The sequence below is a fragment of the Asterias amurensis genome, chromosome 1 (genome assembly GCF_032118995.1).
Source record: "Asterias amurensis chromosome 1, ASM3211899v1".
Taxonomy (NCBI): domain Eukaryota; kingdom Metazoa; phylum Echinodermata; class Asteroidea; order Forcipulatida; family Asteriidae; genus Asterias; species Asterias amurensis.
In genome coordinates, this window is record NC_092648.1 from 34,134,049 (window position 1) to 34,160,572 (window position 26,524).

General features: G+C 38.9%; 1 protein-coding gene across 12 annotated transcripts in view; it reads left to right on the plus strand.

Annotated features, from left to right (window-relative positions):
- Positions 1-208: 208 nt before the first annotated feature.
- Positions 209-26,524, plus strand: part of LOC139937933 (MAP/microtubule affinity-regulating kinase 3-like) — a 90,629-nt gene continuing 64,313 nt past the window's right edge. For 10 of the 12 annotated variants that reach the window (XM_071933256.1, XM_071933262.1, XM_071933301.1 and 7 more), the window contains exons 1-4: positions 209-395; positions 5,960-6,134; positions 10,319-10,471; positions 16,422-16,475. In XM_071933256.1, coding sequence (XP_071789357.1) covers positions 6,045-6,134; positions 10,319-10,471; positions 16,422-16,475 — 297 coding nt within the window. In that variant the 5' untranslated portion in view covers positions 209-395; positions 5,960-6,044. The remainder of the gene's footprint in view (positions 396-5,959; positions 6,135-10,318; positions 10,472-16,421; positions 16,476-26,524) is intronic. The other 2 variants (XM_071933270.1, XM_071933309.1) reach the window with 1 other exon arrangement.

Below are 26,524 nucleotides of genomic sequence, written 5' to 3' on the forward strand. Positions count from 1 at the left end.
TAATCCGTTTATGTGATGACACGAAAATGCCGCAAGAAAACGGCCAGCTGTTTTGACATTTTTCAATGAGTCGGATGATGTCATTCAATATACATGACCAATCGAGCTGGGTGCGCTCAACTTGCGCAGCGCGCTTCCGAAATCGACTCGGCACCGATCCGAAGTAGCGAATGCCCCTCGGCACCTGTTCGGTACAAGCTCGGTCCATATTGGTTGAATGGTCGGCCATATTGATTTTCAGAATCCATGGAGCTCGGAATATTAGGCACATCTTGACTGGATTTGTGATAAATTTGGGACATGTACCTCCTAACGGACCTAGTACATCGAAACAGGGATTTCATAGGAGTGTCGGTGGAGTTTTTCACGCGGAGAGCTGCGTGTTTTATCCCTGTGTGAGTATTTATATTGGCACGTCAAATGAAATCGGTATTTTCCCATATGAATAGCGCTGTGTCTTGTCTCACTGCAGTTAGGTAGGTGAACTGTCCAAGATAACGGTGTACGACCTAATTTATGGAGCCACGGGTTGGTATGTCCGGGTAGTGGATTTATTCTGATGTGGTTGCATTTGAACTCAAAAGACCTGAAATTGTGACACAGTGATTCAACATTCTGTGTATGTAAATTGTAACATTGTCTTTGGTTGGAGCAATTTTTAGTTGAATTTACAATACAAATTGAAATTCAATCATGTCAAATTCAAACTGGCAAATTTGTAACTTTATGAAAATGACTGTTGAGCAAAATCTCAGTACAGTATGACTTTATGAGTTTTGGCCTATTTTTATTGACTCTATTGGTGGCAACATCTTGAGACTTCCCGGGCCTCCTTGGGGGCTCTGTGTTTTCATCTCCAATTTGTCAGCTTGTGTCAATCTCAAGATTTTGCCAATGTACAGTACCAGTAGGTCAGATTATTTATGGATCACATGTGCACAACATTTTAATCAGAAAAGGGTTCGTTTGTTTTCCCTGTGTAAAGTTAGGGGCTAAAACTCCAGGGCTGGAATTTCACGGCGGCAACAACGGCCATTGCCGTCGTTGCCCTTCAAGTGGCTGTGATGCCCCTTGAAAATAACCAAACATTACGGCCAAGTTTGCTGTGCCCTCTTCCCCAATGGCTGTAGTGCCCTTTTCACCTTAAAATCCAAGATCCACTGCAGCCTAACCGCGCCACCAATTAATCCATACCGTAGCATCCAGCGCAGCCACCGAACTAAGCAAACACAACACAGCCAAACTTCACCACGCGGCCTCGGTCTTTTCACCACATAAAAACATGCACCGCGACTGGTACCCAGAAGTCAGCTTTTTTGTAAGAGAATTTTGCATGCATTTTTGTTCTGTGTCGCGAGGCAAGCTGACTACATTTTTAGCCGATGAACGTTGAGACTATTTTCAAGTCTGAGACTGTGGTTATTCAAAGATGGCGTTGTTTCAGGCAATAATGTATCTGCTATCGGGACGACTAAACCGCAATCGCAGACTTGGGCATCACTAAAGCATCATTGCGCCAATTCTTCATGACATTACAACAAAATGAGCTTGCACAATATCGTTTTAGTTTACTGTCAACAACAAGCCAAAAGTCAAGTGACAACTGGGGGGCGGGAGGGGAGGGGGAGTTTTAACCCAAAATGCAAGTTTCTTTTAAAAAGATCATCAGACTTCCTGATGCTACGTATGTGGATTGGGGCTAGGGCTGAACTAGAAGCAAGCCCAAGCGTATTACCACTTTTCAGGGGGCTAGGTACCCTTGTTTGCAAGTTAAACAATTTTTGTTTTCAGCCTTTTAGCTAAGGAGACTCTCTCCTCTTTCACTCAGCATGAAGAAGAGGGGAAACTTTGCAACCGGTAATAAGATATGCGTATTGACTTACTTAGCCCACTGTATTTTTAACAATTTTTTTTCTCCTAACAACCACCAGTAGTACTAATGGGTAAATAGTAAGATACTTAAATAGTATCAAACTGCTTCTTGTTGTGGCCAAAGAAATTAGTTAATTGTAAATGAGGTACTCTTTTTTTGGTCATAATGAGGGGGAAAATGGCAGTCAGATTCAGCATAATTTTCATATAAGACCTAATCATTAAGCACCATGTAATGGTTAACAAGGTGCTGTGGCGCAATATGCTGCCAATCCAGCCAGGAACACCGGGGCGAACCCCTTCTCTTTTCGATAAGTGCACTGGGTTCTTTTGCATGCGTTTACACAACACATGGGACCAACGGCTTTAAAGCATAATTAATAATTTTACCTCAAATAATAAATTAACGCTAACAGTCAATTATTGCAGGTCTGAAATCTCATCTTTGAGAGGGCAAGGTTATTTTCTTTTTTTGCAAAGGACACATCTATAGGAAAAATCTTAGAGTCTATGGGAAACTTCTGGAGAGGCATTATCCCACAACCCCATAAAGGCCAAGACCAGGGCAACAGAGGGCAGGCAATGGCCTCTAATGCCTCCATGTAACTCCAGGCCTGTTGTGGTTAGGGTTAGAACTTTTTTCAAGGGCATGGAGGCCAAAGAAGTTTTAAACTAGCGATATTTACAAGAAAATGGAAGCAAAGCTCAAACAGGAGAGGGCAAGGTCGTTTTCTTTTTGAAAAGGACACTTCCATATAGGAAAAATCTGTGGGAAACTTCTGGAGAGGCATTCTTCATCCACTCCATCAAGGCCAAGACCAGGGCCATATAGCGTAGGCAATGGCCTCTACATTATATACGCCTCCATAAAATTCCAGACACTATTGTATGCATTGGTTAAATGCACAGTATGTGATTTTGCTTCGCTCATACATGTAGTATGAGGCTGTGTAAGGTGCTAGCTCGATGTAGCAGAAGTTCTTTTCAAAGAAACGAGAGATTCTAGATTTGGCGTGCTGCGACAGCTGTGCTGAGCCCTCAAATAAGCGATGGAAGCACGGTACAAAAAATCCTTAGATTGACAAAAACCCTGAGATTGCACTTCCTAATCTACAGATTCGGTTCAACATGGCCATGATTAAATGAGTTCATGCATTGATGGAGTAAGATTGGAATAAATGAGTGAGGGATGTCGCGCACAAACTGGCTAAGGTGGGTAGGACTGTTTGTCTTGGTCTTGGAAATTAGCGTAAAGATAGCGTAGATATTCGGCTGACAGACTTCACTGTGTAATAAGATAATTGAAATAAAATACTGAAGCCCCACCTATCTAGAAACAACTTATGGTACGAAGGCATCTATCTGAAAAACGAATTGATGGTTATGAAACCTGGTTCAAAAATGTGTATTACGAAAGCACTGTCCAATGACCTTAAACAAATTAAATTGATAGATGGTGTTTAGTACTAGGTCACCGAAACCCCCCCCCCCCCACATAGGACGTAATTGTCTTCCTGTTAAACATATAACTAAACATTAACATTAACACGAGAGAGGGCAACACGAAGCACACATGCAACCCAACCAACAAAATTCCATAAAGTGAAAATAGAAGCAAAACAATATCAAACTCTGAGGTTTGAAGTTACTGACCGTGTATCCATCCCATTGTTGAGTAATTTGGGGGGGGGGGGAAGGAAATACTAAAAAGGAGATAAATCTTTAAGATCCCTTCTTCACACTGGCCCACTGAAAAAAAAATATTGAATGCTACTTTATTGTGATACGTCAGTACGCTTGACCCGACATTTTACATATCGGCCGTTAATGCAGAATCGCACAGTAAGTAATGCCATGAAACATGTTCCTGCTCTAGATAGTGGGTTCAAGTCTAACATATCTGCTTGTTATGTTGTTCCTAATGGGACTCAGGGGGAAAGTTAGGGAAAGCACTTGAGAGTCGAGTGCTTTTTCACACAACAGAGTCACACAAATGCTGCGGGAAAAAATCGTGTTGGATTGGTCTTGTTTCGGATGAGTTTTTAGCTTTCTATAATAATAATAATAATAATAATAATAATAATAATAACATTTACAAAAATGTATTGCGCTTGACTTGCGGCTCTTGTTATTTTTTTCAAGTAAGGTTTTTGAATTGCTAGATTCTAGCATCTTACAAGGGTTTACAAGATGCTGTGCCAGTACATTCAGTAGCCACTGCCAGAAAGACCAGGGCAGACCTCCTCTCTTGGTGATAAGAGTAACCTACACCGTACAGCATTACGTCCCATCCAAAGGCAAAGTAAAAATGGTTGGTGTCTTGCTACGTGTATGGACAAAAGTGTCAAGACTGGGACTCGAACCCACACTCTGCTGATTAGAAACAACCAAGCGTGAGTCAAGTGCACCGCACAGAGATGCCAAGTCCAGAGGCCAGCGATTTTTCAAAGCTCAACCCCCCCCCCCCGGGAAAAAATGCCAGTTTTAGAAGGCCTTTCGAAATCAGAAAAAAAATTCAAAAATTTGATTATTGACAAAAAGGTGTTTCAAAATGCATCAAACACCTCTTTAGAATAATTAAAACATTGGAGATTGCGTTTTTGTACAAACGACCGCGATTTGGCCATGCATGTCGTTAATGTGTATTTCTTTTCTCGGTCTGGCCCCAATGCGTGAGAAAATGGTGGCTGTGCGTGTGAGCGTGAGACAGAGCGCAAATGCGTGAGTCTCACGCCTAATGTGTGAGACTTGGTAGGTCTGCGTCACTGTTTGGCCACGCCACACCGTGATGTCGTTTATTTTTATTTGCTGATACAGTCACAGTCTTGATGATAATGATGAATCAGAAAGGCGAGCACAGTGCAAAACTGAAAATTCCATAATTTGAGTAAATTTTATTTGCATGCTTTACCTGCATTTCTCTGTCTTAATTCACATTATTAGAAGGTCATTGAAACAAATTATTCGTACTGAGGGACAGGCACTGGCATGTAACATGTTTTTTTTTTAAATGTTAAACTAGCATTTTTAAGCTTGTGCAATTTTGTTTCTTTTGCTCTGCGGGAAATGGTGCTCCAGTGTTGAAATATAGATCAGAGCCTGGTGTTCATTTCGGTTGTTCAAGGCTTCCCTTTCAACAATTTTTTTTTTCCATCAGAAGAAGAGGGTTCCGGTATTAATTATCTTAGGGCATCTTTAAAGTGCTGTTGTCCCACTCAAAGGTACTTTCTATGGGGTTTCTGATCTCATTGTGTATACCACAAGTTTATTAAAAACTCATAACAAAATGCTACTTTCTACATGTTACAGTATTGTGTAAATGTGTGGTTGGTTGGGGAGCAATACACTAATTGTGGCCTTACATATGTACGTAGCTAAGCAGTCTTGAGTAACACGTTCATCATGACCCCCAACTAGCACTGGTAACCAGAACGTTGGCTTACAGGGCACCAGTTAAGGAAGGGGGTCAAGCTTAAATGTGACTCACACCTTTTTCTGGAGTTCTTTAAAAGGAGATTAATCTGCACCAGCAGAGGTTGAAATACAAGGAGTTCACATGAACTCTGAATTGTGTCGTTTGATTACTGTATTATTAGCCAACTGTTCAGGTTGTCTTTCAGAGTTTACTTGCTCAATCCTGCCAGCTTGTTGGTACCCTCAGGTCCGGATTATTTGCTTGTATTTTTCAGGTTAGGATCACAGGCTTCTTCTTGCAAAACTTGGCGGTTTAATCACTTCATAGAATTGTGTGTTATTTCCCCCCCCCCCCCAAAAAAAGAAAGAAAATGGAATTGATTGTATTCTGATTTATATGATATTTGTTTATGAATTTATTTAACAATTTATTTCTACGTCTTGTTACATCCAGTTTTAGCTACAAGATAAACAACATGGCGTAACCAGGTGTTTTGGCTTTTTATTTAAATACATTACATGTAGTGCTCACAAAGTAGTATGAAACTTTGATTGTCTTTAGTCTCAAAATGAAGAGCAACACAAGAGAGATTTTTCACAAAAAATTAGGCATTTTATAAACAATACTTTCTTTGTTCTAATAAAGATTGTTACATTTGTTTACTTTGTACAGAGACAACAGCTAGCTAACCCGTTGTAAGTTAGCCAGAGTCAGTTGATATACTGGACATCTGTGCGACTTGTCCCTTGTCCCTCTAATGACCGCCATGTCATCACGCACCCCCGTGCTCTCCACAGTACACGAAGATCGAAGGCATGGTCACGTGAGTAAAGTTGCTTACAAACATGTATGTATACCAATTATTTTATTCTTTCTGTTCTTGTCTGTGGTTAATTTTATGTGTGGTTTTACCAGGCCTGGATACATGCAGGCTGCAGAGGCTATAGCCTCCATTGCCCCTGGTCTTGGCCTTGGTGCCCCATCAAGTCCAGTATGCTTCATTCTTGAAAGGGCAAGGGCACCAAGGCATTTTCTCCTTGGTAAAGGGCACCCTATTCATGGGGAGACCGATCTTTTTCACATGCTGCCCCTCGTTTATAGAACAAACTGCCTGCACTTGTAAAATCATCCGTTTCTTTGGCTCAATTTTAAAAAACAACTCAAAACACATCTCTTCAAACAGGCATTTGATTCAATGGTTTAATTATTGTTATTTTTGTTACCTTGTAGGATGTTTTTTCTTAAATATTGCATTTGTATCATTTTTATTCAATACCACATGTTCTAGATTTCTCTCAACTTAGGTTAACATTTTAATTTTTTGTTGTTGTTATTGTATATTAATTAATGCTATTGTTTGTATTTTAGCGCCATGAGCACTTCTGTGGATTTGTGCGCTTTATAAGTTTTCATTATTATTATTATTATTATTATTATTAATTTCTCCTGGAGATTTTTATGGTCACCAAGAAAGTGACTAGGGGGGCATGGAGGCAATCGCCTTTGGTGCCTCCGTGAAGTATCATGGCCGCTCTTCAAAAGTTTCCCTCTGACTTTTAAGATTTTCCAATGGAAATGGCCTTTCCCTTTCAAACATGAAACTCCACGCCTGGGTGGTTGGGTTGGGTTGGGTGGGTCTTTGATCTCATACTTGTACAATGTACAAATATTGCCAAATTGAAGGTCGTAAAAAGTGCATTGTTTTCTTATAAAAGCAGTCATGGTTTGACAAAATGTGGTGGCACATTGTTTGCTCAAAATTAAACGGACCGTTTTGTTTGTCGAACAATTTGTTGTTCATTTGCACTGAAGGGTAACATTTTAAAAAGCATGTGGATTACACTTTCACAATTCTCTTTTAAAATACATTTTATAGTCGCCAAAGGAGCATTCACACTATCTGCCCAGTGTGCTACATGTATAAAGCTTTCCAACATCCACCAAGTTGATGCTTGAACACTCGAGAACACAGCGAATTAAAACATTGATGTTGTTCTGAATTTAAGATAACATTTTTCATCCCAAAGGGACACGGGGGACAGTAACCACCCAGATCGTATGAAAGCTAGACAGAGGACGTGCACACATTCACAACGACCAACCGAGATATAAAAAAAAATTGACTCACCTGATACTACAATGCATTGAGGAAATTATCCACTTCGGTGCATACGTGTGGATCCACCATGCTCATTTTATGAATCAAATGCAAATTATTCTGGTATGGTGACACAGTGTTTGAGGCTTATTGACAAAGCCTGAAATTTCAGTACTGTGTATGCACTGTGGAAAACAAATGCATACGTAAGGCAGGGTTCAGAAAGGAATTGAACCCATTAGATTTGTACTACCAGGGAGTCATCTGAGTTTACTGTCAACTGGGATGTTACTAAAAAACATCATTAGGTTAAACCCAAGTCAGTGCAAATTTGTCAGTGCTAGAAGTTGGCGAAAATATCCACAAGGCAGACGGGCTTGTAGCTTGAAAATTATACTGGATCAAAAAAAAATTGTTACAAAGACCAGTGTCACAATTTCACTTTTTTTTTATTTGAAAAAGCACTTTGAAGAGAACATAATATCTTATTTGACTTTGTGGGTAATACTTTCATGAACAAAAATGAGAGATATTTATTGATTCCATTTCTACATTTGAACATGTAAAATTTAAGATGTTATTTGTCAAGAACGCAAGAACTCCTGACTTGTCAGGTCTTGAGTTTACTGGCCCGTGGCCCGTAAGCTTGGGCGATATCACGATATTATCGAATATCGCGATATTAATTTGGACACGATTTCGATATCGGATGGATTTGGTTTTAATCAAAATATCGATATATCGCGATAATCGCGATATATCGATTAAATATCGCGATGTATTTGCTAGCTGAGACATCTTGCACCCCATAGGTTTGGAGTAAAACCAGAAGAATAGGTCATTAGAACACCTCTCTTATGCTAGGACTGTCTCTTCTACAACTTTCACTTGGAGTTTTAAGACTGATGATGTCAAATTTCATTAATCGCGATTATATCGAATATCGCGATATATTGTCGGCGATATATCGTGAATAAAATAAATCGATATCGCCCAAGCTTAGTGGCCTGTGGTCTCTGTAAATTTCGAGCCCTGATTATTTGCAGGTACATTAGTGTATACTACGTATAACTGTCTCGTGCACACAGAACGACGAATTACTGAATAAGTGATCAGTTGACAGTTTCAGAGCGGTTTTACAGTAATTTGGACTAACCTTAACCATTTACAGCCAGAATCACTGAACCGCTAGCCGGGCGTTAGGAATCCTAATTGTTTGTGCAGATCATCTCCCCACCATACCCAATGACCCACGGCAGGTCAGCAATCACTGGCTGGCGGTTTACTGCCTAATGAAATTAATATGTTCGCCCTGGGAACGTATGTATTTCCCACCATTCTCATACAGCTGGGTCAGACAGTATACATCATGTACTGTGTAAACGGTGCACACTTTAGCTGCAGGGCTGTCATCCACTTTGGTCACATCTTATTTAATAAGTGACGTGTGACCGTACTAAATATAGACCCTTAAAATACATGTAGACATGTGTACAGTACATGTCTTTTCAAAAGCATTAACATTGTTCAGTTAGTCCAACATACTAAGTTTTAGACGCTTTGCCCCAAGCGTACTTCTCTCCTGATACTAAATACGCGTATAAGTCGCAAAAATTAATTATTGTACTGTAATTGAAAAAGTCAAAGTGAACTCATAAAAAGTGCAAAATGGAAAATGGAATTGCAATTAACTGTACTTTTGATAAACCCATAAAACACTTTATTGTAGAAACGTGTACTTTCCACTGTGACATTTAATCATTTAAACAATTACACATAATTATTTTATACAATAATGTATTATGGGTTTATCAAAAATACATTGTATATTATGTCACAGAGTACATCGATGTTATCCTTTTTGGGCTATTATTCTGCCTGGTGCAGGCTACATTTATACAGTATGTGGAGATGGATTACAATAATGGATACTGTCCCAGCACTCAAAGGAATTTATCTCAGGTCTTGAATGTGCAGTCTTCTTGTGTACATACGTACATGTACACGTATACATGATTAGAGCACACACATGATCAAATGGTTACAGTACATGTACTGCAGCATGGGTACACATTCATGTTAAAGGATTCTGGAACTTTTTCAAAATAATGATAGTGGAAAGCTTCGCGTTAAATATTACTAACTGAGGTTCTGTAAGTTTTGAGAAATGAGTAAAAAAAGTCACAAAATAACTTTTGTCTCAGAAAGACGAAAATTATTTTTGCATGTAAAATCCTATTATAACATAACCATAGCATAACTGGTTAATATGTTTTCTTTTACATGCTAAAACTGAGACGAAAATTATTTGTTTTACTCATTTCTCAAAAACTGCAGCATTTAAGTAAAATTTCAAGGGAAGCTTTCTACTATCATGATCTTCAATCTGTGTAAGTTTAATGTAAATCTGTGGACATTGTGTTTTGTGTTATGAAAAAGTACATAGACCCTTTAACCATAGATCCACATCTAAAACTGCCTCCACCCTGACCCTGATGCAGTGCTGAACGTTTATATATTCTAATGATATTATGAAAGCAGTATTTGCTTCAAAGACATTTGATATAAAAATACAAAGCACAGTTCAGGTGCTTTTAATATTTGATTGTACAAATGTGATAAGCCTTGTAAATGTTCATCAGCTGTTTATTGTAAAATAATTTTTCAAATCAATATTCATGATTGAAGTATGGAACAACAACAAAATTAATGTGGAATAACTGTTAAAAATGTAATTTCATAAAACTGCAATAAGCGGAAAAATCTCCATGGAGGGAGGAAAATTGTCACACAAAAAAAATCTATTCAAAAATCTTTACCCAGTTGTTTAAATAATTATATTAAAAAACGCCACCTTCCAAAAATAACATATAAAAAAAAGAAAATCCCTGTAAAAGGAAATGTGTTCTCAATGTGTTGTCTTTCCTCTGCAGGGAGATGATTCAAACACGTCGTCATCGAGAAGTCGGAGTACAAGAACGGCCGACGACCAACCACATGTTGGTCGATACCGCCTCATCAAAACTATTGGAAAGGGGAACTTTGCAAAGGTTAAACTCGCAAAGCATATACCCACGGGGAAAGAGGTAAGGGTTTGATTGTTTTTATTTCATGTTAGATTCTGAGTATCTTGCTCTTTTATGAGTAATACTCATGGTTTTAAACTTGTGACGGACATTCCTTAAATTTTTCATCTGAATCTGATCAAATCTATCTCAAACATACCCTAATTTGCAAACTTTCTTAGAACCTTGTCAGCGAGGGACCTGGGGTGGATTTCACAAAGAGTTAAGACTAGTCTTACATGTATCTCGAGTTAGGATGAGTTTATTACTCATCCTATCTTAGGACTAGCCTAAAGTTTTTCATATCTCCTAGGACTTGTCCTTACTCTTTGTTACAGTCGACCTCTGGGCCCAATTTTTGTAGAGCAACTTTAAAAGCAGAAGGGCGCTATTTCAGCCAATATATCAGGATGACTAAACCGCACGATTCACAGTCTTTGAACACCACGCTGTTGTCAAATGGTAGTCAGGATGCCCTGCGACGCAGAGAAAAATGCACGCGTTGCCGTTACGAAATAGCCGACTTCTGGGTACCAGTCTTTGCACACTTTATTATTACAAAAAGGTAGTTGATACAGTGCATCGAACGGTGGTTTGTGTTTGTCGTGAAGTGTTTTTCATATTTTTTTTGTGCGGGCGCGATCATTTTTGTCCGGGCACACAACGTTTTTGGCCGGGCGCGGCATTTTTTGTCTTGGCGCATTTGGTATTTTGAGAATTTTGTCCAGGCGCAGCATGTGGAGAACCCTGCTTATGGCGTGGGGTCCAGGGCCTGCTTAAGGGCTCTGTAAATATTTTTGATTGTACTGCTTTGTTATGCACTCTGAGGTGATTCCTGTTGACCACTTCCTCCTAACTTCTTAGAGCAAAAAATATACACCTGGGCGAAATCAAAATAACCAAGAAATATTTACTGACTTCAATATGAAAATCAGGTACAATACATGTCCCTCCCTTTTTTCCTTTTAACTGAGACACCATTGTGGATTACAGGGAAGTAGTGAGGGAAATGAATCACAACACTCAGCGGAACTTGTATTGACAAATGGACCTGTTTTTATTTATAACATGTACATTACATGTTCATCTGTTGTTAATACATGTATTTTTAAATCCAATTAAAAGTGCAATGTATAATGACAGCCAGAGCAATCCTGCAAAGGCATAATACCATGATTAATTGTACATGTATCAAGGAGGCGTCTCAAAGTCACTTACACCAATGGACTGTCCAAAGTTATCAACATTTTCAGGGTCTATGGAGAGTACTTACTTGTCAACATTTTCTCTCAAAATTGATAAAATTTTACACATCTTTTTAAAGTGTTTGAGGTATCCGACCCTTCAAACCCTCTCACCCTTCCACCCACTATCCAACCCGTCATACTCTTTGTAGAACCTTGAAGCTAACTTTGGATGGCCCCTAATGTTAATCCCTGTTCATCAGCTTCACCTGAAATCATCCCAACTCCTTAGGAGTGTGCAGCAACGGCAACCAAATGAGCACACATGTTGTCAACCATTTGTATCAATATACCTTCATAAGGTACCAATGCACACCTTGATTATGAAAAGCAGTTGCAGTTTCGGGGACTTGCTCATGGACACAAGTGGCATGAGTGGGATTCGAACCCAAACTCCAATACGACTTATCCCCCAGAACTTGAGTTTTGGTTTGTGGGACTGTTTGACAATGAACATTTTTAATAGTAAACCATCAAGATTAGATTTTATGGATGGTAATGACTATTTATTCATCACAAAGAGGTATAAAGCCTTTTAAAAAGCAAAGTCTAAGCTCCACTCTACCCAATCCTCTTCCCCATGGGGTAAAAAAACAAAAATGACTATTGACCAAACTTCAGATGTCATAAACTGTAAAGCCACTGTTTAAAAATCTGGTAGTTTGTTCAGAAATTGAATCACATAAAAAAAATAACTGCTCAAGGAAAACACCTGGGCCCAGTTTTTACGGCACTGTGTTGTGGCATTCTGCACTTTAATGCGATCACTTAATCACTGCAACAGGGTTTATTGCCATTTCTGAGCTGCGCATAATTCTTTATAAATGCAAAGCCACATTGGCAGTAAAGCAAATTATTAACTCGTTGAGTATGCTTGCATAAGGATCCCAGACTTCCCCCACACAACTGAATGTTTGAAGTGGACTATGCCTTGGTTCTGTGTGTGTACATTTATGACATTTGTTTGGGGTTTGTTTTGAATTGATGCCAAACAATTTGAGAAATAATGATGTCATCGTTGTCGTTATACCTGATGTAAATATACATCTCGACCCTCTACAGGGATCAAAATGGATGTTCCTGATGTGGAAGCTTTTTGTCAATTCAATCTTTCCAGACATCCGATTAATCTTGTCAGCAACTGCATTACATGTGCTCTGCATACGTAGGGCCATGTAATTAAACAATTTCATTCGCCAGATGTTTGGTCGGCTTTCTTTAATTAATGAAAATTCCATGGTTGTAGCCCTTACACAGGTTCTACATGTACCTGTGCGTACTGTATGTAAATAGTGACGAGGGGCTATTCTTATTGTCAATTAGTCATTGTGATGTGTTTCATTATATCGCATGGTGATTGCTATGATGAGCTCATAGGTAATATTGGTCGTTAGTATGCATGCAGATTATCAGTTGGTTGCTTGTAGTACGGCTACATTAGGAGAGCTCTCAACCGTGGAGCTTTTTGGCTTTGTGGAATGTGTGGACATGTTTGTACATGTGGTTGAGAAGATTTAGACTTAACAACAACAACAACAAGGCATATCATGTAAATTAATACACAATGACAAATTCATAAAATTAAATTAAATGTTCTCTCAAATAGTGTGGTGCATGTTAGACAAATCTATTTGTCAAAAGCTTACACATGTGTTCTTATTTTACCCCCCCCCCTCAAAAAAAAAAAAAAACGAGAACAGGAAAAAAGTTAATTTAACAGCTTTTTGCTATTAAATTTTACTTCAAATTATTTACATACAATATGTACAACGTAGTGAGCACCATTTTCAGAATGCCAACGCTTTTGTTAGGGAGTCTGGTACAGTGCGCCTGTTTCTCTGTACATTGCTCTGTACATTGCTCTGTACATTGCTTTGTATTGTGCTCTGTACATTGCTCTGTACATTACTCTGTACATTACTCTGTATTGTGCTCTGTATATTGCTCTGTATATTGCTCTGTATATTGCTCTGTACATTGCTCTGTATATTGCTCTGTACATTGCTCTGTACATTGCTCTGTACATTGCTCTGTACATTGCTCTGTACATTTCTCTGTACATTGCTCTGTATATTGGTCTGTATATTGGTCTGTATATTGGTCTGTACATTGCTCTGTACATTGCTCTGTACATTGCTCTGTACATTGCTCTGTACATTGCTCTGTATTGTGCTCTGTATATTGCTCTGTATATTGCTCTGTATATTGCTCTGTATATTGCTCTGTACATTGCTCTGTACATTGCTCTGTACATTACTCTGTACATTGCTCTGTATTGTGCTCTGTATATTGCTCTGTATATTGCTCTGTATATTGCTCTTTACCATGCTCTGTATATTGCTCTGTATATTGCTCTGTACATTGCTCTGTACATTGCTCTGTACATTGCTCTGTACATTGCTCTGTACATTACTCTGTACATTGCTCTGTATATTGCTCTGTATATTGCTCTGTATATTGCTCTGTATATTGCTCTGTATATTGCTCTGTATATTGCTCTGTATATTGCTCTATACCATGCTCTGTATATTGCTCTGTATATTGCTCTGTATATTGCTCTGTATATTGCTCTGTATATTGCTCTGTACATTGCTCTGTACATTGCTCTGTACATTGCTCTGTACATTGCTCTGTATATTGCTCTATACCATGCTCTGTATATTGCTCTGTATATTGCTCTGTATATTGCTCTGTATATTGCTCTGTATATTGCTCTGTACATTGCTCTGTACATTGCTCTGTACATTGCTCTGTACATTTCTCTGTACATTGCTCTGTATATTGGTCTGTATATTGGTCTGTATATTGGTCTGTACATTGCTCTGTACATTGCTCTGTACATTGCTCTGTATATTGCTCTGTATATTGCTCTGTATATTGCTTTGTACAACCTCCCTCGGTACATTGCTTTGTACATTACTTGGTATATTACTCTGTACATTGCTCTGTACATTGCTCTGTACATTGCTCTGTACATTGCTCTGTACATGTATATTGCTCTGTACACTGCTTTGTGAATAATGCTCTGTACATGCTGCGTACATAGGTCCATACATTACCCTCTATATTGCTCTGTACACACACTGCTTTGTGTATAATACTCGGTACATTGTTTTGTGCATCGCAATTAATACTACATGCAATGTACAAGGTGCCTTAACGTATGTATAATTACTCTGCACATTGCTCCGTACATTGCTTAGTAAATTGCTCTGTGCACTACTCTGTACATCCCTTTGTACATTGCTCTGTACAATGCTATGTACGTGTTTTTTGCTATGTTAATTTCTCTTGCATTACTATGAAAATTGCTCTGTTAATTACGTCTTATACAGGCAGTTTGACATTCCCAACAGGGTGTTTGTAACAAGTCTGGTACCCTGAAGACCAATCATGTGTAATAATAATAAACTTGCTTCATTCGTTCAGCCCTATTGGTCTCATCAGAGTGCACACAATCACAAAGCATGATAATGTTGCTGTGTAGAATGCAGCATGAACATTGGGTGTATGACCCATACCGTGGAGAAGACATGAACATAAGCCTAAAGTCTAGCTATTTTGGGGCTCTAATACATTGTACATCCGTATTTACACAAACACTTTTAGCCTTTTTGAGTGGTGGACACTAAAAGACTGCACTGTTTGATTTGGGTGTACTCAGACAGATTTACCTAAGCCAAACAATGCCGTCATGTAATATGTCCACTATACCTCCAGTTTGACTTACTCGATTGCTCCCCTGCATCTTTTCAACCATCCATACTCTTGACTCTACCTTCCATACATTTTATGTTAAAATCAGAGCATTTTTTTTCTTTAAAAAATTGAAATCATGATGTACAAGTGAAGTAATATTCTAAAGAGATTGAACATATCCAACCCATCATCATCATTGTGCAAAGACTTGCGTCCGTGGCCGCTTTATCCTCAAAGTGCAATGGGGGCGCACTCCTGGAGTTGCCACCATCACCTGTTCTCTTTCAAACGCTGCTCTTTTCAGCTCTCCTACGCTTCTACCACCTAATTGTAATACAATGTAATTTGTTAAAAATTATAATTGTCTTTTTTATTACCATTTCTTTTTGGAGTGTTGTGCCACTGAAGATGTGTAATAATTATTTTTAAATAATTAATTATATTGAGGTCAGTTTTTTCAATAACAATGAAGAGGTGAATTTGGATTATTTGATCACAGAAAATGTACCAATGAGCATGCTGATACACCATCCCATTTTAGCACCTTTAAGCCATTGGACACTTTCGGTAAACAGTATTGTCCAAAGGCCCACACTTCGCGTATCACAACTTATATATAAAATAACAAACCTGTGGAAATTTAGGCTCATCGGTCATCGGAGTCGGGAGAAAATAACGGGAAAACCCACCCTTGTTTTTACGCACGTTTCGCCGTGTCATGACATGTGTTTACTAGGCCCTATAAATCCGTAATTCTCGATGTAAAAAGTATAGTAAAGCATTTCATGGAATAATATTTCAAGAGAAGTCTTTTACTATTACCTTCTGTAAACCCTGAAAGTTCTTTTTTCTGTTCCGAAAGTGTATAATGGCTTTAACCAAAAATGGACTAAAGAGTGTTGTCGTTGTTACAATAAAAGTTAGTCTGGTACCCAGAAGGCTCATCATTTACATTCGTGTTGTAATGAAATTGCTGTGAGTACAATTGTATTAATTTTGTTTGTGATTTATTTTTTTGTCATTTCCAGGTGGCAATCAAAATTATTGATAAAACGCAACTAAATCCAAGTAGTCTTCAGAAGGTAAGATATGTTTTACAATTTTTAACAACTTTCTGTCACTCACACTACGTATCTTGCAAGGGCTGGGGTCGATTTCACAAAGAGTTAGGACTCGTCTTATCTCGAGTAAGGGCGAGTAACTCTTCCTAACTTAGAATTAATCTTAAGGTCTGCATGCTACAGTGCAGGGTTGGGACTCGTCATAAGTCCTAAGATTAATCTTAAGTTAGGAAGAGTTATGTGAAATCGACGGCTGGCCTGCTAAGCAGTCTTAAAAGTTGCAAATTTAGGTTGAAAGTGTTCAAAGAATGCAGAGACCCTTACAGTTCTACCATGGATTGTCCCAGTCAGTCTGTTTGTGCCTGCGTTGTGGTTGTACATGGATTCATGCTCAATTGATTCCTTGCATCAAATGTAACTTTCTTAACCTAACTGCAGAGAATGTGTAATGTTAAGAAGCCTGGGCCCAATTTCATAGTTCTGCTTAGCGGCCGATTTTGTGCTTACTGTGCAATTTTTTATTTTATAGCGCTGCTAACCGTAAGCACACGAAAAGGCATGCTGACCTTCCGGTGCTTACCGCACGAAAATAAATGACGTCACAATGCAAATCCGCAGTAAACACGCAATATGGACGCCCAATTTTTTTGCTAACCTGTGAAATACGCTAAGGCTGAAGCAAATTTTTCTGCTACAGTTAGCACGCAAATTTGCTTACCGTTACGCAGCGCTATGAAATTCGGCCCTGTTCAGTTTCTTTATATAAGGCAATCATTGCCGATTACCAAGGCTAACCCAAGACTAGAACTGTAAGCCGACCCCCCTCTTAAAGCTTAAAGACACAACAACAGCCATCCGTCCTGTCTGGTGAAGTCCGAAGAAGACACTATAATTGTACATAGGTGGGGGATGCTACCGATAGCTCTTACGGGATGTCCGCACCTCAGTGTTTTGATAATGTGTGATTGGCCTCATTTCGAGGATGTAATATGGAAGATGTCTACACTCCCTGTACATGCCCTAAGGATTTTAAAAAAACCATGGACACAAACCTGCTCTCTCTCTGGGTCAGGATTTATAATATCCACGGCTAGGCTAGACCCACAACGGAAGGAATTCGTGACTTCAAGTAGGGACGGAATAACAGGTCTAGTGACAGCTCAGAGTGCTCTTGGAGGGACTGCTGAATTCCTGGTTGACATGATGAATTTCTTGACAGTGGTTATGACTATGAGGTGCAAGGCTAACATTATATGAGTTAATTAACATGAGGAATATCGATTCATGTTCCTAAGTTGAATTTATTGGTTTTGATAAATAAAGAGGGAATAAAGATGCTAAAATTTTATTTAGACATTTTTCAATGTGTCCGTGGAATGGGTGTACGGAAATGTTATGCTACCTTGTTTTGATTTAAGGCAGTAGCTATGAATGTGATGTTAAGAAGAAAAGGCCGTGATGAAAAACGGCCCTGCCTGAATGCCCTTAAAGATGAAGCATGTGAGAGAAGCAACCTTGGGTACTTGGCCGTGTTTCTAATTCTAGGTGCCTGTACCAATGTGCACTTTAGGGTAACTTGAGTTAGATAATTAGAATGCCCGCAAGTATGATGAAGAACGTAACCATGTATTGTTCATGTGCGTATGCGATTTATAAAATGTAGACTGGCTGTTTGTGAAAACTCAAAAATGGTAATCTGGTGATGTTATTCATGATGAGTAGTGTTTACAAAGCTATGACATTTTGTATGACTTGAATCTTGGGGGAAATGTTGACGTCAATGAGAGCGTCAAAATTTTGAAAATTTGCAGCTTGTGAAAACGGTGATGATTTAAATCTATAGACAACTACATCAAGAGAGCGGACATCCATACCTGAATACCATATACTTTTACTGTCCCTGTGTTTGATGCTAAATTCTCTCCCCCTCTGAACTAAATTGAGCATAATTTCCCATGCAGCTGGTTAACAATTTACCAACCTCAATACAAACCCAGATGAGCCGCAAGCTCCATTTGATCAACTTAGCACATCATCATACAGCGATTATTTACTTAGTCAGTCAATTCTCGATGAATTGTTAACTGCAACAGTATAATTTTTTTTCATGTAGTTGTTTTTCAGCAGTGAGCCCAATATCCAATTTGGAATATTCAAATGTCCTGCTTCCCAGAAACATTTTTTAATCATTGATCGTGTTGTACGTGTATGGTTTCTCAAGGTTAAATCCTGCTGAAGCGTGGAACACATGCATCATGCGTCATTAAAATGTTAGGACAATTTTAGCTTTGCAACCAAATTTGTGGTTTGGGCGATAGCTCATGCATGACCAAATGCACATGAATGTCGTGCAGAGGATTCTCGGTGAAATCCAGGTTCTAAGCAACACCGGCAACCATCCTGGCGATCTGTTTTTTGAAGCAAGGTCTTGCACCCAAGCTTGCTTACACCAACTAAAACCTGATTTAGTTACATGTAAACTACACCATTTTTAAAACTGGTTACTCAAGATGCATTGCGATTTATTTGAAAGATGGCCTTTGTGCACATGGGCTATGGAGCTCACCGTGAGGTGTGCTAAAGACTTAATATGGACTGGTCTTTCTGCTGGTATAATAAATAGGCCTATCTGGCGTAACTTTTCTGATTGATGCCCATAAAACAAGTAATTTAAAATCTGTGTGCATGTGCCATGTGCACATTATGTACAAAGTACGATAAAAATGTATATTCAATTTGAAATAGGCCAAATTGTTTTGCTTTATCAGTTTGCTATAGCTATGTTGGCTGACTTTTTATTAATGTGTGGATGAGAGTATAAAGAAAAACCAAAACAGCAACCGTATTCATGAACTTGATTTACTTGTTGCTTTCATTTTGCTGTTTTATTCATGCTCTTTACAATGTTATGTCAATACAGAGAGAATGTTAATGTTGTACGGATTATGTGTTTCAATGTGTTTCAATCCCTTGCAGCTCCACATGTGTCACACACTGCATGCGTCACTTCATTGTAGACATTACTTTTGACAGGTTTCTCTGATCGATTCTCCCCCCGCCGAACCTCGCGGAAATCTGCCTAGTGTTTTCTTTGGGAGAGAGGGGTCGGTTCAGGACATATTATCCACACCCATTGTGTGGGTGCCCCATGAGTTGCATGATCCGATTACTGTAGTGTGAGTACAAAGCAAAAAAACAACAAAAACTGTTGTCAAGTGACATTGTGCCTAGATAAATGTGCTTGGCCAGCACGTAATGGGTACTTGATCCATTTTGCGTAGTTTGTCTTGTGTGCTGATTGTTTCCCTTGAAGTGCCTGCAAAAGGGTTTCGGACCCAAAAGACTCATAATTTAGAAGACCACTTTGTGAAATGATTTGTAAGAGCATTCGTAGATAAAAGCCTTTTTGTGTACCGGTGGAATTTAATTTTTTTTTAGTATACATTTTAAGGAGGGTATTTTCCCTTCTGTAAAGAGCATTTTCTTTAGAATATTAAAATACCTAAAGAGATGTTTTGAAGGTGGCTCAAGCCCTCTGGAAGCAGTCTACAAGTAACAAGTGATCCACCCCACAAGCAAGACAATAGACATTGTGCCTTTGCTGGATACATTTTTCAAAATGGCCAGCGTTCTCCAATACAATGGTCGCCAGTTAAAACACTAGAGGACCAGTCAAAGTTCACTCCAAATGGTCGGGCTGGCGAGTTCAGTGTTGAAATATTATAATATTATCCCCATTTTAAGAAATATGGACAAGGGAAAAAGCTGACCGACCAGGCCAGTGAAATAACAAGCTTACTGATCCTGTTGGCCAGTCACTAAAAACATACAGATTAAACCCTGAATGCAGGCCTTTAATGAATAATTTGCCAATTTTGCCTGTTCACACAGTTGTCAAATTTATTGATGCTAATTACTAATTAGTGCCCACAACAATAAAGCATACATTAAACAATTCTACTGTCAATACCTCAATCATCATTCCATGTACAATGGCACTCATTGAGTCACCAATTTACGCTTATTTATTGACTTGCCACTTCTTGATAAGGGACGTACAAAAGATGCACGTCGCTGCTGCTGCTGCTGGTGGGTATATAACATGAACGTTGTTTTTTGTTTGAGATCAGGGCAGGCTGGTTACAAGAATAATGCGGCGAGAGTGATGTGCTTGTTAGTAAGAGGTTATAATTTTGCAAGAATTGTAACTGGAACAAAGTACATGTAGGCGATTAGTGTTGGATGTGCGTCACACAACCCTGGAAAAGCGAGTTGTGTTTCCCTACTCGTTTAAGTATTTTGCATAGAACAAGGAGGAGAGAGCCAGACTAAAGCCCTTCTTGAAACTGCAGCTTCTGCCTGGTTTCGGGATTAGGTTCTATATTTATTTTGAAAACATGCATTGTGGCTATATGTTAGTAAACCGTGAGATGCTACAACTGAAGTGTGGCCTTGATTTGAATGGTTTCCTCGAGCATATTATAAGGAGTAATTTTGTTTATTTTAATTGCTTATTTGTTTCATCATTTGTGGATTATTTGGCATGTTGTGGTTCAGGCCTGTGTGCTTTGTCTTTGAAAGGGCAAGGGCACCAAGGCATTTTCTCCTTAGTAAAGGGGCACCCTATGAGGAAATTGTAAATTTCTACTGGAACATTTCAAGAGCACAAAGGCAATGACCTGGGGGCATGGAGGCAATCGCCTTTGTTGCCTCCATGAAGTATCAGACCTGGGCCCAATTTCATGGCTCTGCTTACCGTAAGCACAGAATCGGCGCTTACGGAAGCTGGAAATTCTGTGCTTACGGCAAGCGTATTTCACGGGTTAGCGGTGAATTTTGGCTTCTGCGCGTGCGTACTCCAAGTTACTAGGCATTCTACGCTTACAAGGCTAGCGCAGAAATTTGGTGCTTGCACGTAAGCGGGGAATCGCGATCGTAGGCGCAGAATTCGGCGGTAAGCAGAGCCATAAAATTGGGCCCTGGTGGTTGAGTGGATAAGAGCACTAGACTCTAGCTCTGGTGTTTCTGATCAGCAAAGTGTGGGTTTGAGTCCTTTTCGTGACACTTGTAACCTTAAAGCAAGACTCTTTTTCATTAAGTTGCGTCCTTCAGATGGGATGTACATAACATGCACAGGTAAAGCTGTATGTCTTGTGTGTTTATAGGATTTGAGGCATTGCATGGTGAGGTATCAACGTATGTTTGGTTTGGGGTAACACGATGTGTGTATCTACTTGCCAGGTAGAGTTTGTTCTTAGAGAACTGTCTTGCTTTATTCTACTGCCGCAGAGTAGATAATCGGAAGTTTGGGAGACTTCTCAGTTCTGAAAAGAACTGTCCTGCTTTTTAGCTATTACCAGGGCGGATGGTATAGAAAATAGACTGGACTACTACTTTAGCTTATAAGATCGTAATTAACTGTACTGCTGCGGAGTCAGTTCTGAATTGGTCTCAACGTTTGTACTAGCTTGTGTGTTGTAATGCACATGAGAGAACGCAGTGCACTATAAGAACAAAGAAATGGGGTTCGCCACAGTGTTTCTGGTCTGATTGGCTGCATATTGCGCCACAGCACCTTGTAAACCATTACATGCTATGGTGCTTGTTGGTCTCAGAGTCATACTTCAAGACATAGCTCAGCAAACCTTGCAGGAAAAATAGTGAACGCCGAAGCGCTGAGTGATGGATTTGAGCGCTACATGTATAAAAAGAGAGCCATGGTTGTTGTTTGTTAACTGGTTGATTGTTTGCTTGAAATTTATACCCTCTGATTACTGTCCACCCCAAACAAAATTACGTACCAAAGTCGTAAATTTGTCTGCGGACATTGACAGACAATGACGAGTATACGTACCAGATATTCTGAAGGACCAAAGCTTGATTTTGACGCACCGCTCTGACTCTGTAAAAAAATTTTTTTTTTACAGCCATGACACAACCATGATGCACCATTCCAAGAGGTCATGTACGTAGTCTGTCTTGTGCTTATTTGCCCGTGTGTTCCAATGAAAGTAAGACGTGCAATAAATTAGCACATTATACACAGTACATGTCCTCACCAGCTTAAAATACAGCTTTAATCAGATGCTTATGAAAGTTCTACGCATAGTCCTGTTAATTATGTAGGCCTACATGTATGTGTCAACAAATAAAACACTTATTAAACTTGCCACTGGTTCATCATTAGGAATATGGTTTTGAAGTTAAGATTTGTGTTTGTGTCACACCTTGAGAAAGAGAGAGAGAAAAAAAAGAGGTGTTTGTTGTACATGTTCATGTACTTAAATCCATACTCTACTCTAGTGCTGAGAGATCAGATGGCTTTTCTGTGTGACTCATGTGGGTGTCTGAACATGGCGGCTGTAGGTGTTGGAATTCTATTTAACGCTGTGAACATTTTAATAAATCCATGGAGAATACTACTCACTGGGTCTACTTCCCGATGACATGGACATGTAGGAATTGCACGTGGATGCTCAAAGCGACTAAATGATTTCTATGAGGCTTTTAGTTTTAGTTGCGATGATATGCCCATGGGTCTACTAAGATGTTCACAAAGTAACGTCTTTGATTACAGTAACGTCAATGTACTACAAATTTTACTTGAATACATTTTCAGCCTTTTAAACAACGAAGAGACAATTGGTTTTAAAAACATGTACATCATCTGGTGACAAGAGGATGGTAATAAAGTGACCAGATACAAACCTTAAAATTTTGTCAGATGATACACGTCTTGTGAAATATTAAAAGTAGAGAAAAATCCCTGAAAAAACTTGACTTTTTATAGTGATTACAGAGAGAAACACATAGTATGGTCTACACTACAAATGATGCGTACATGTACATCATTATGAATTAAAAAAATTATTGGAAAATTTGCTTATTTCTTCTATGAGTACATTAAAGTATGGTCTAGATGCATTGCACCCGATGTACTGTACACTACATGTGCACTGTGTACATGTAATGGGTACATCTAGTTCATGTACTGCACGAACATGTCATTAATAACTGAATGCTCATATTATGACATGTTCACATGTGTACATTGTTTACATGCGTGTATATACATATATGTTACATGTACATAATACTTCCCTACCATTACTGCCAGTGCCATTGTCAATTTACATTTCTAGGAATTTGTAAAACAACAGGGATGACTACTGTCTGGTCGTACACTGTGTCTGTGTGTACTAATAATAATAATACTTGTAGCTGGATACCTTGTACATGAAGCGCACACATCCAAGTAGCCAGATCAAGGCGCTTTACAACATTAAAATATCCCGGGTCATCAGGCAAACTGTTAGACCATCCATCTAGCTTTCTCAACTCCGCGGGGAGCCAACAACCACAAGCTGCTTAAATTAGCGCAAAGGGGTTAATCCAACCAAATACTGTCTCAGCCCTTTCAGGTTCCCATTTATACGCTGAGGTTAAGAGAAGCCATTAATGGTTACGTGTCTCGCTCAAGTGCAATGACCGGCAATTTGAACCATCACGCTGATGATTCAGCCATCAGAACTTGAGTCAGATACTGTTGACCGCTTGGTCACTACACACCACGTATGAAAAATAGAGTTATTTACTTTCATTTTTTTTTTTTTTAAAGTACAACTTGAATTATGCCTGGTTGCACTGTTGAGAAGATCCCTGGCTGAGTCACTCGCTGCCAGTGACCTGAGTCAGCTTCAATACTGTTTGAGTTCATGTACATAACTGTGCATTTTATTACCTAACATGCATTGAGCTTGACTACAATGTACATTTGAATCAAATACTGAACTCACTTTTAAAGTCATAATGTAACATACACAAGAATGTGCTCATTGATAATAATATGATGTATAGTTATGTGCATAGCAGTGTAATTGACCAGCTAAAGGTAACTAGTTACTTATTCATCATTCAGCTTTCGAGTTCACTCTTAGCTTGATATAGTACGTTGTGTACCGTAGCTGATAAAGTTAATGTTTGTGCAGGGGTAGAAACAAAAAATGCAGATCAAGGGGGGAATTCCCTGAAGGATGGTCCCTAATTTGGTTGTGTATGACCCATATGGGCACATGACAGTATCCAATGACTTTCCCCATGACCCCCTACAGATATAGAATGACTTGTGGTTAGCCTCATAGGATTTTCATTGAAACTGACTATGTACCTACGTAGGTGAATTCATTATATGACTCATTGGATGATGAACCCTCCCCTGCCCTCTCCCCTCACTGAATTCAATACCCTTCGCTCAACTGACTTATTAAAGGGAAAGTTCACACATCATTGGTGTCTGGAAGTGTTAATTAAAGGTATGATAAACGGAGATTAAAAATCTATAGGGGGACCGCCAACGCCACACATAGGTCTAGATACATGTAGCTCAGTTGGTAGAGTGTCAGCACAATGATCCAGATGTTGATGGTTGAAATCCCGCTGTTGTAAATTTGTCTTTGCTCAACCCTAAATCGTTTAAAATTTACTCATATATCAATATAATTCACAAGGGAAACTGACTGGGTTAAGTTCTCAATGATTATTGGGGTTGAACAAAGAATTGACTAAGAGTGGGATTCGAACCAACGACCTCCGATTTAACATGCCAGCACTCTACCAACTGAGATACATGTATCTAGCCTAATGTTGGCGATGTCCCTATTTTGTCAATATCTTTGTTCAGGGGTGCCAGTCAGTTTCTCTTGTGGTTTATTATAAGTTATCACACAAGCGCGAGTGCCATACGAAAAAAATATAGCACTTCTGCGTCCCATATCCAACGAGGCCGAAGGCGCTATATTTTTTCGTATTTCACGAGCGCGCGTGTGATAACGAATTTATTTTCCATTCTCACTTGCAACGCGCAAAATTAAAAATTTCACAGCGTTATTTCACGCGCACAAAGTTTAGAATGTAAGTTTTGCACTCTCCGTATACGTAGAGTGACAAAATGACATTTCACAATATGCACTGTGTAATAAAAACAGAGGAAGTAGGATATAAAACAATGGTCGTAGCATATATGTTTTTATCCCCCTAGTAGTTCGAGCTTCTGATTGGTGGAGTAGCGCGTACTGGAAGATAATATTTAAAGTCTATAGCCAGAAAAGCCTACACCTTGTACATTTGTAGGTCAGGACATGTACCAAATAAAATGTTCAAAAGGACCATATCATGCCTGAAATTAATTCCTGCAAAAGATTCATCAGATTTGCTAACCAGCCATGTTTCTGTGAAAAACAATGGAGATTAGTTTCCTTGTTTTGTTTTGTTTGATCGGGGATTTTATTTTTTAGTTCACCTGTGTTTATTTGCACTACGGCAGTCAAAGTGAGTTATGGTGATTTTGGAATCATACAGACACTTCCTTCATTTTAACAGTAGTTTACAGACAAAAACATTTGATGGAGGTTTTTTACTTGCGGTTGGTGTAAAACTGAAATAAGTTGATTGTTTCTGTCTGGAAAATGCTTTGTTTTAAAGAAAATCTGGTATTTTGATATTATTTTTATTGCCTTGCAAACAAATATAGAAGCCCCCAAAAATGAAAACCTCGCCCAAAGAAACATGCAATTAGCAGGCATTTTAAAATACCCACACGTACACACACATGATGCTGTTTTCATAAGAATGTATTGTACAATGTAAGCTTAAATGTTTATAAATAATAATTCCAGAAAAAAACCTTGAAAGAATTGTTATTTTTTCCCGGGCCGATGTTTTCATGACATGTATTTTAGCTTTTGTCATGGTCTTGGTGGCCTTTGAAATTTTTCCGAAAGAGACAGCGTAAGTTTTTTTCATGGCAGTGCTTTCGACCCAAGGACACATTCTTGAAGACTTTATGTATAGTAAGTTCATGGCCTAACACAGCCTGAAAAATGTGCATCTACTTGAACTGTGTACAATGTAAAATGGAAAGCATACATTATGATGTGGCGCAAGGGATTTGAAGAACTTGGTATATGTAGAAATTGGTAATACTCTAACAAATTGAAGACCATAAAAATGTACTGATGAGAATAACTGCAGCTGTAGTATATACACTATTTTTTTTAAATAGAAAGGATTCC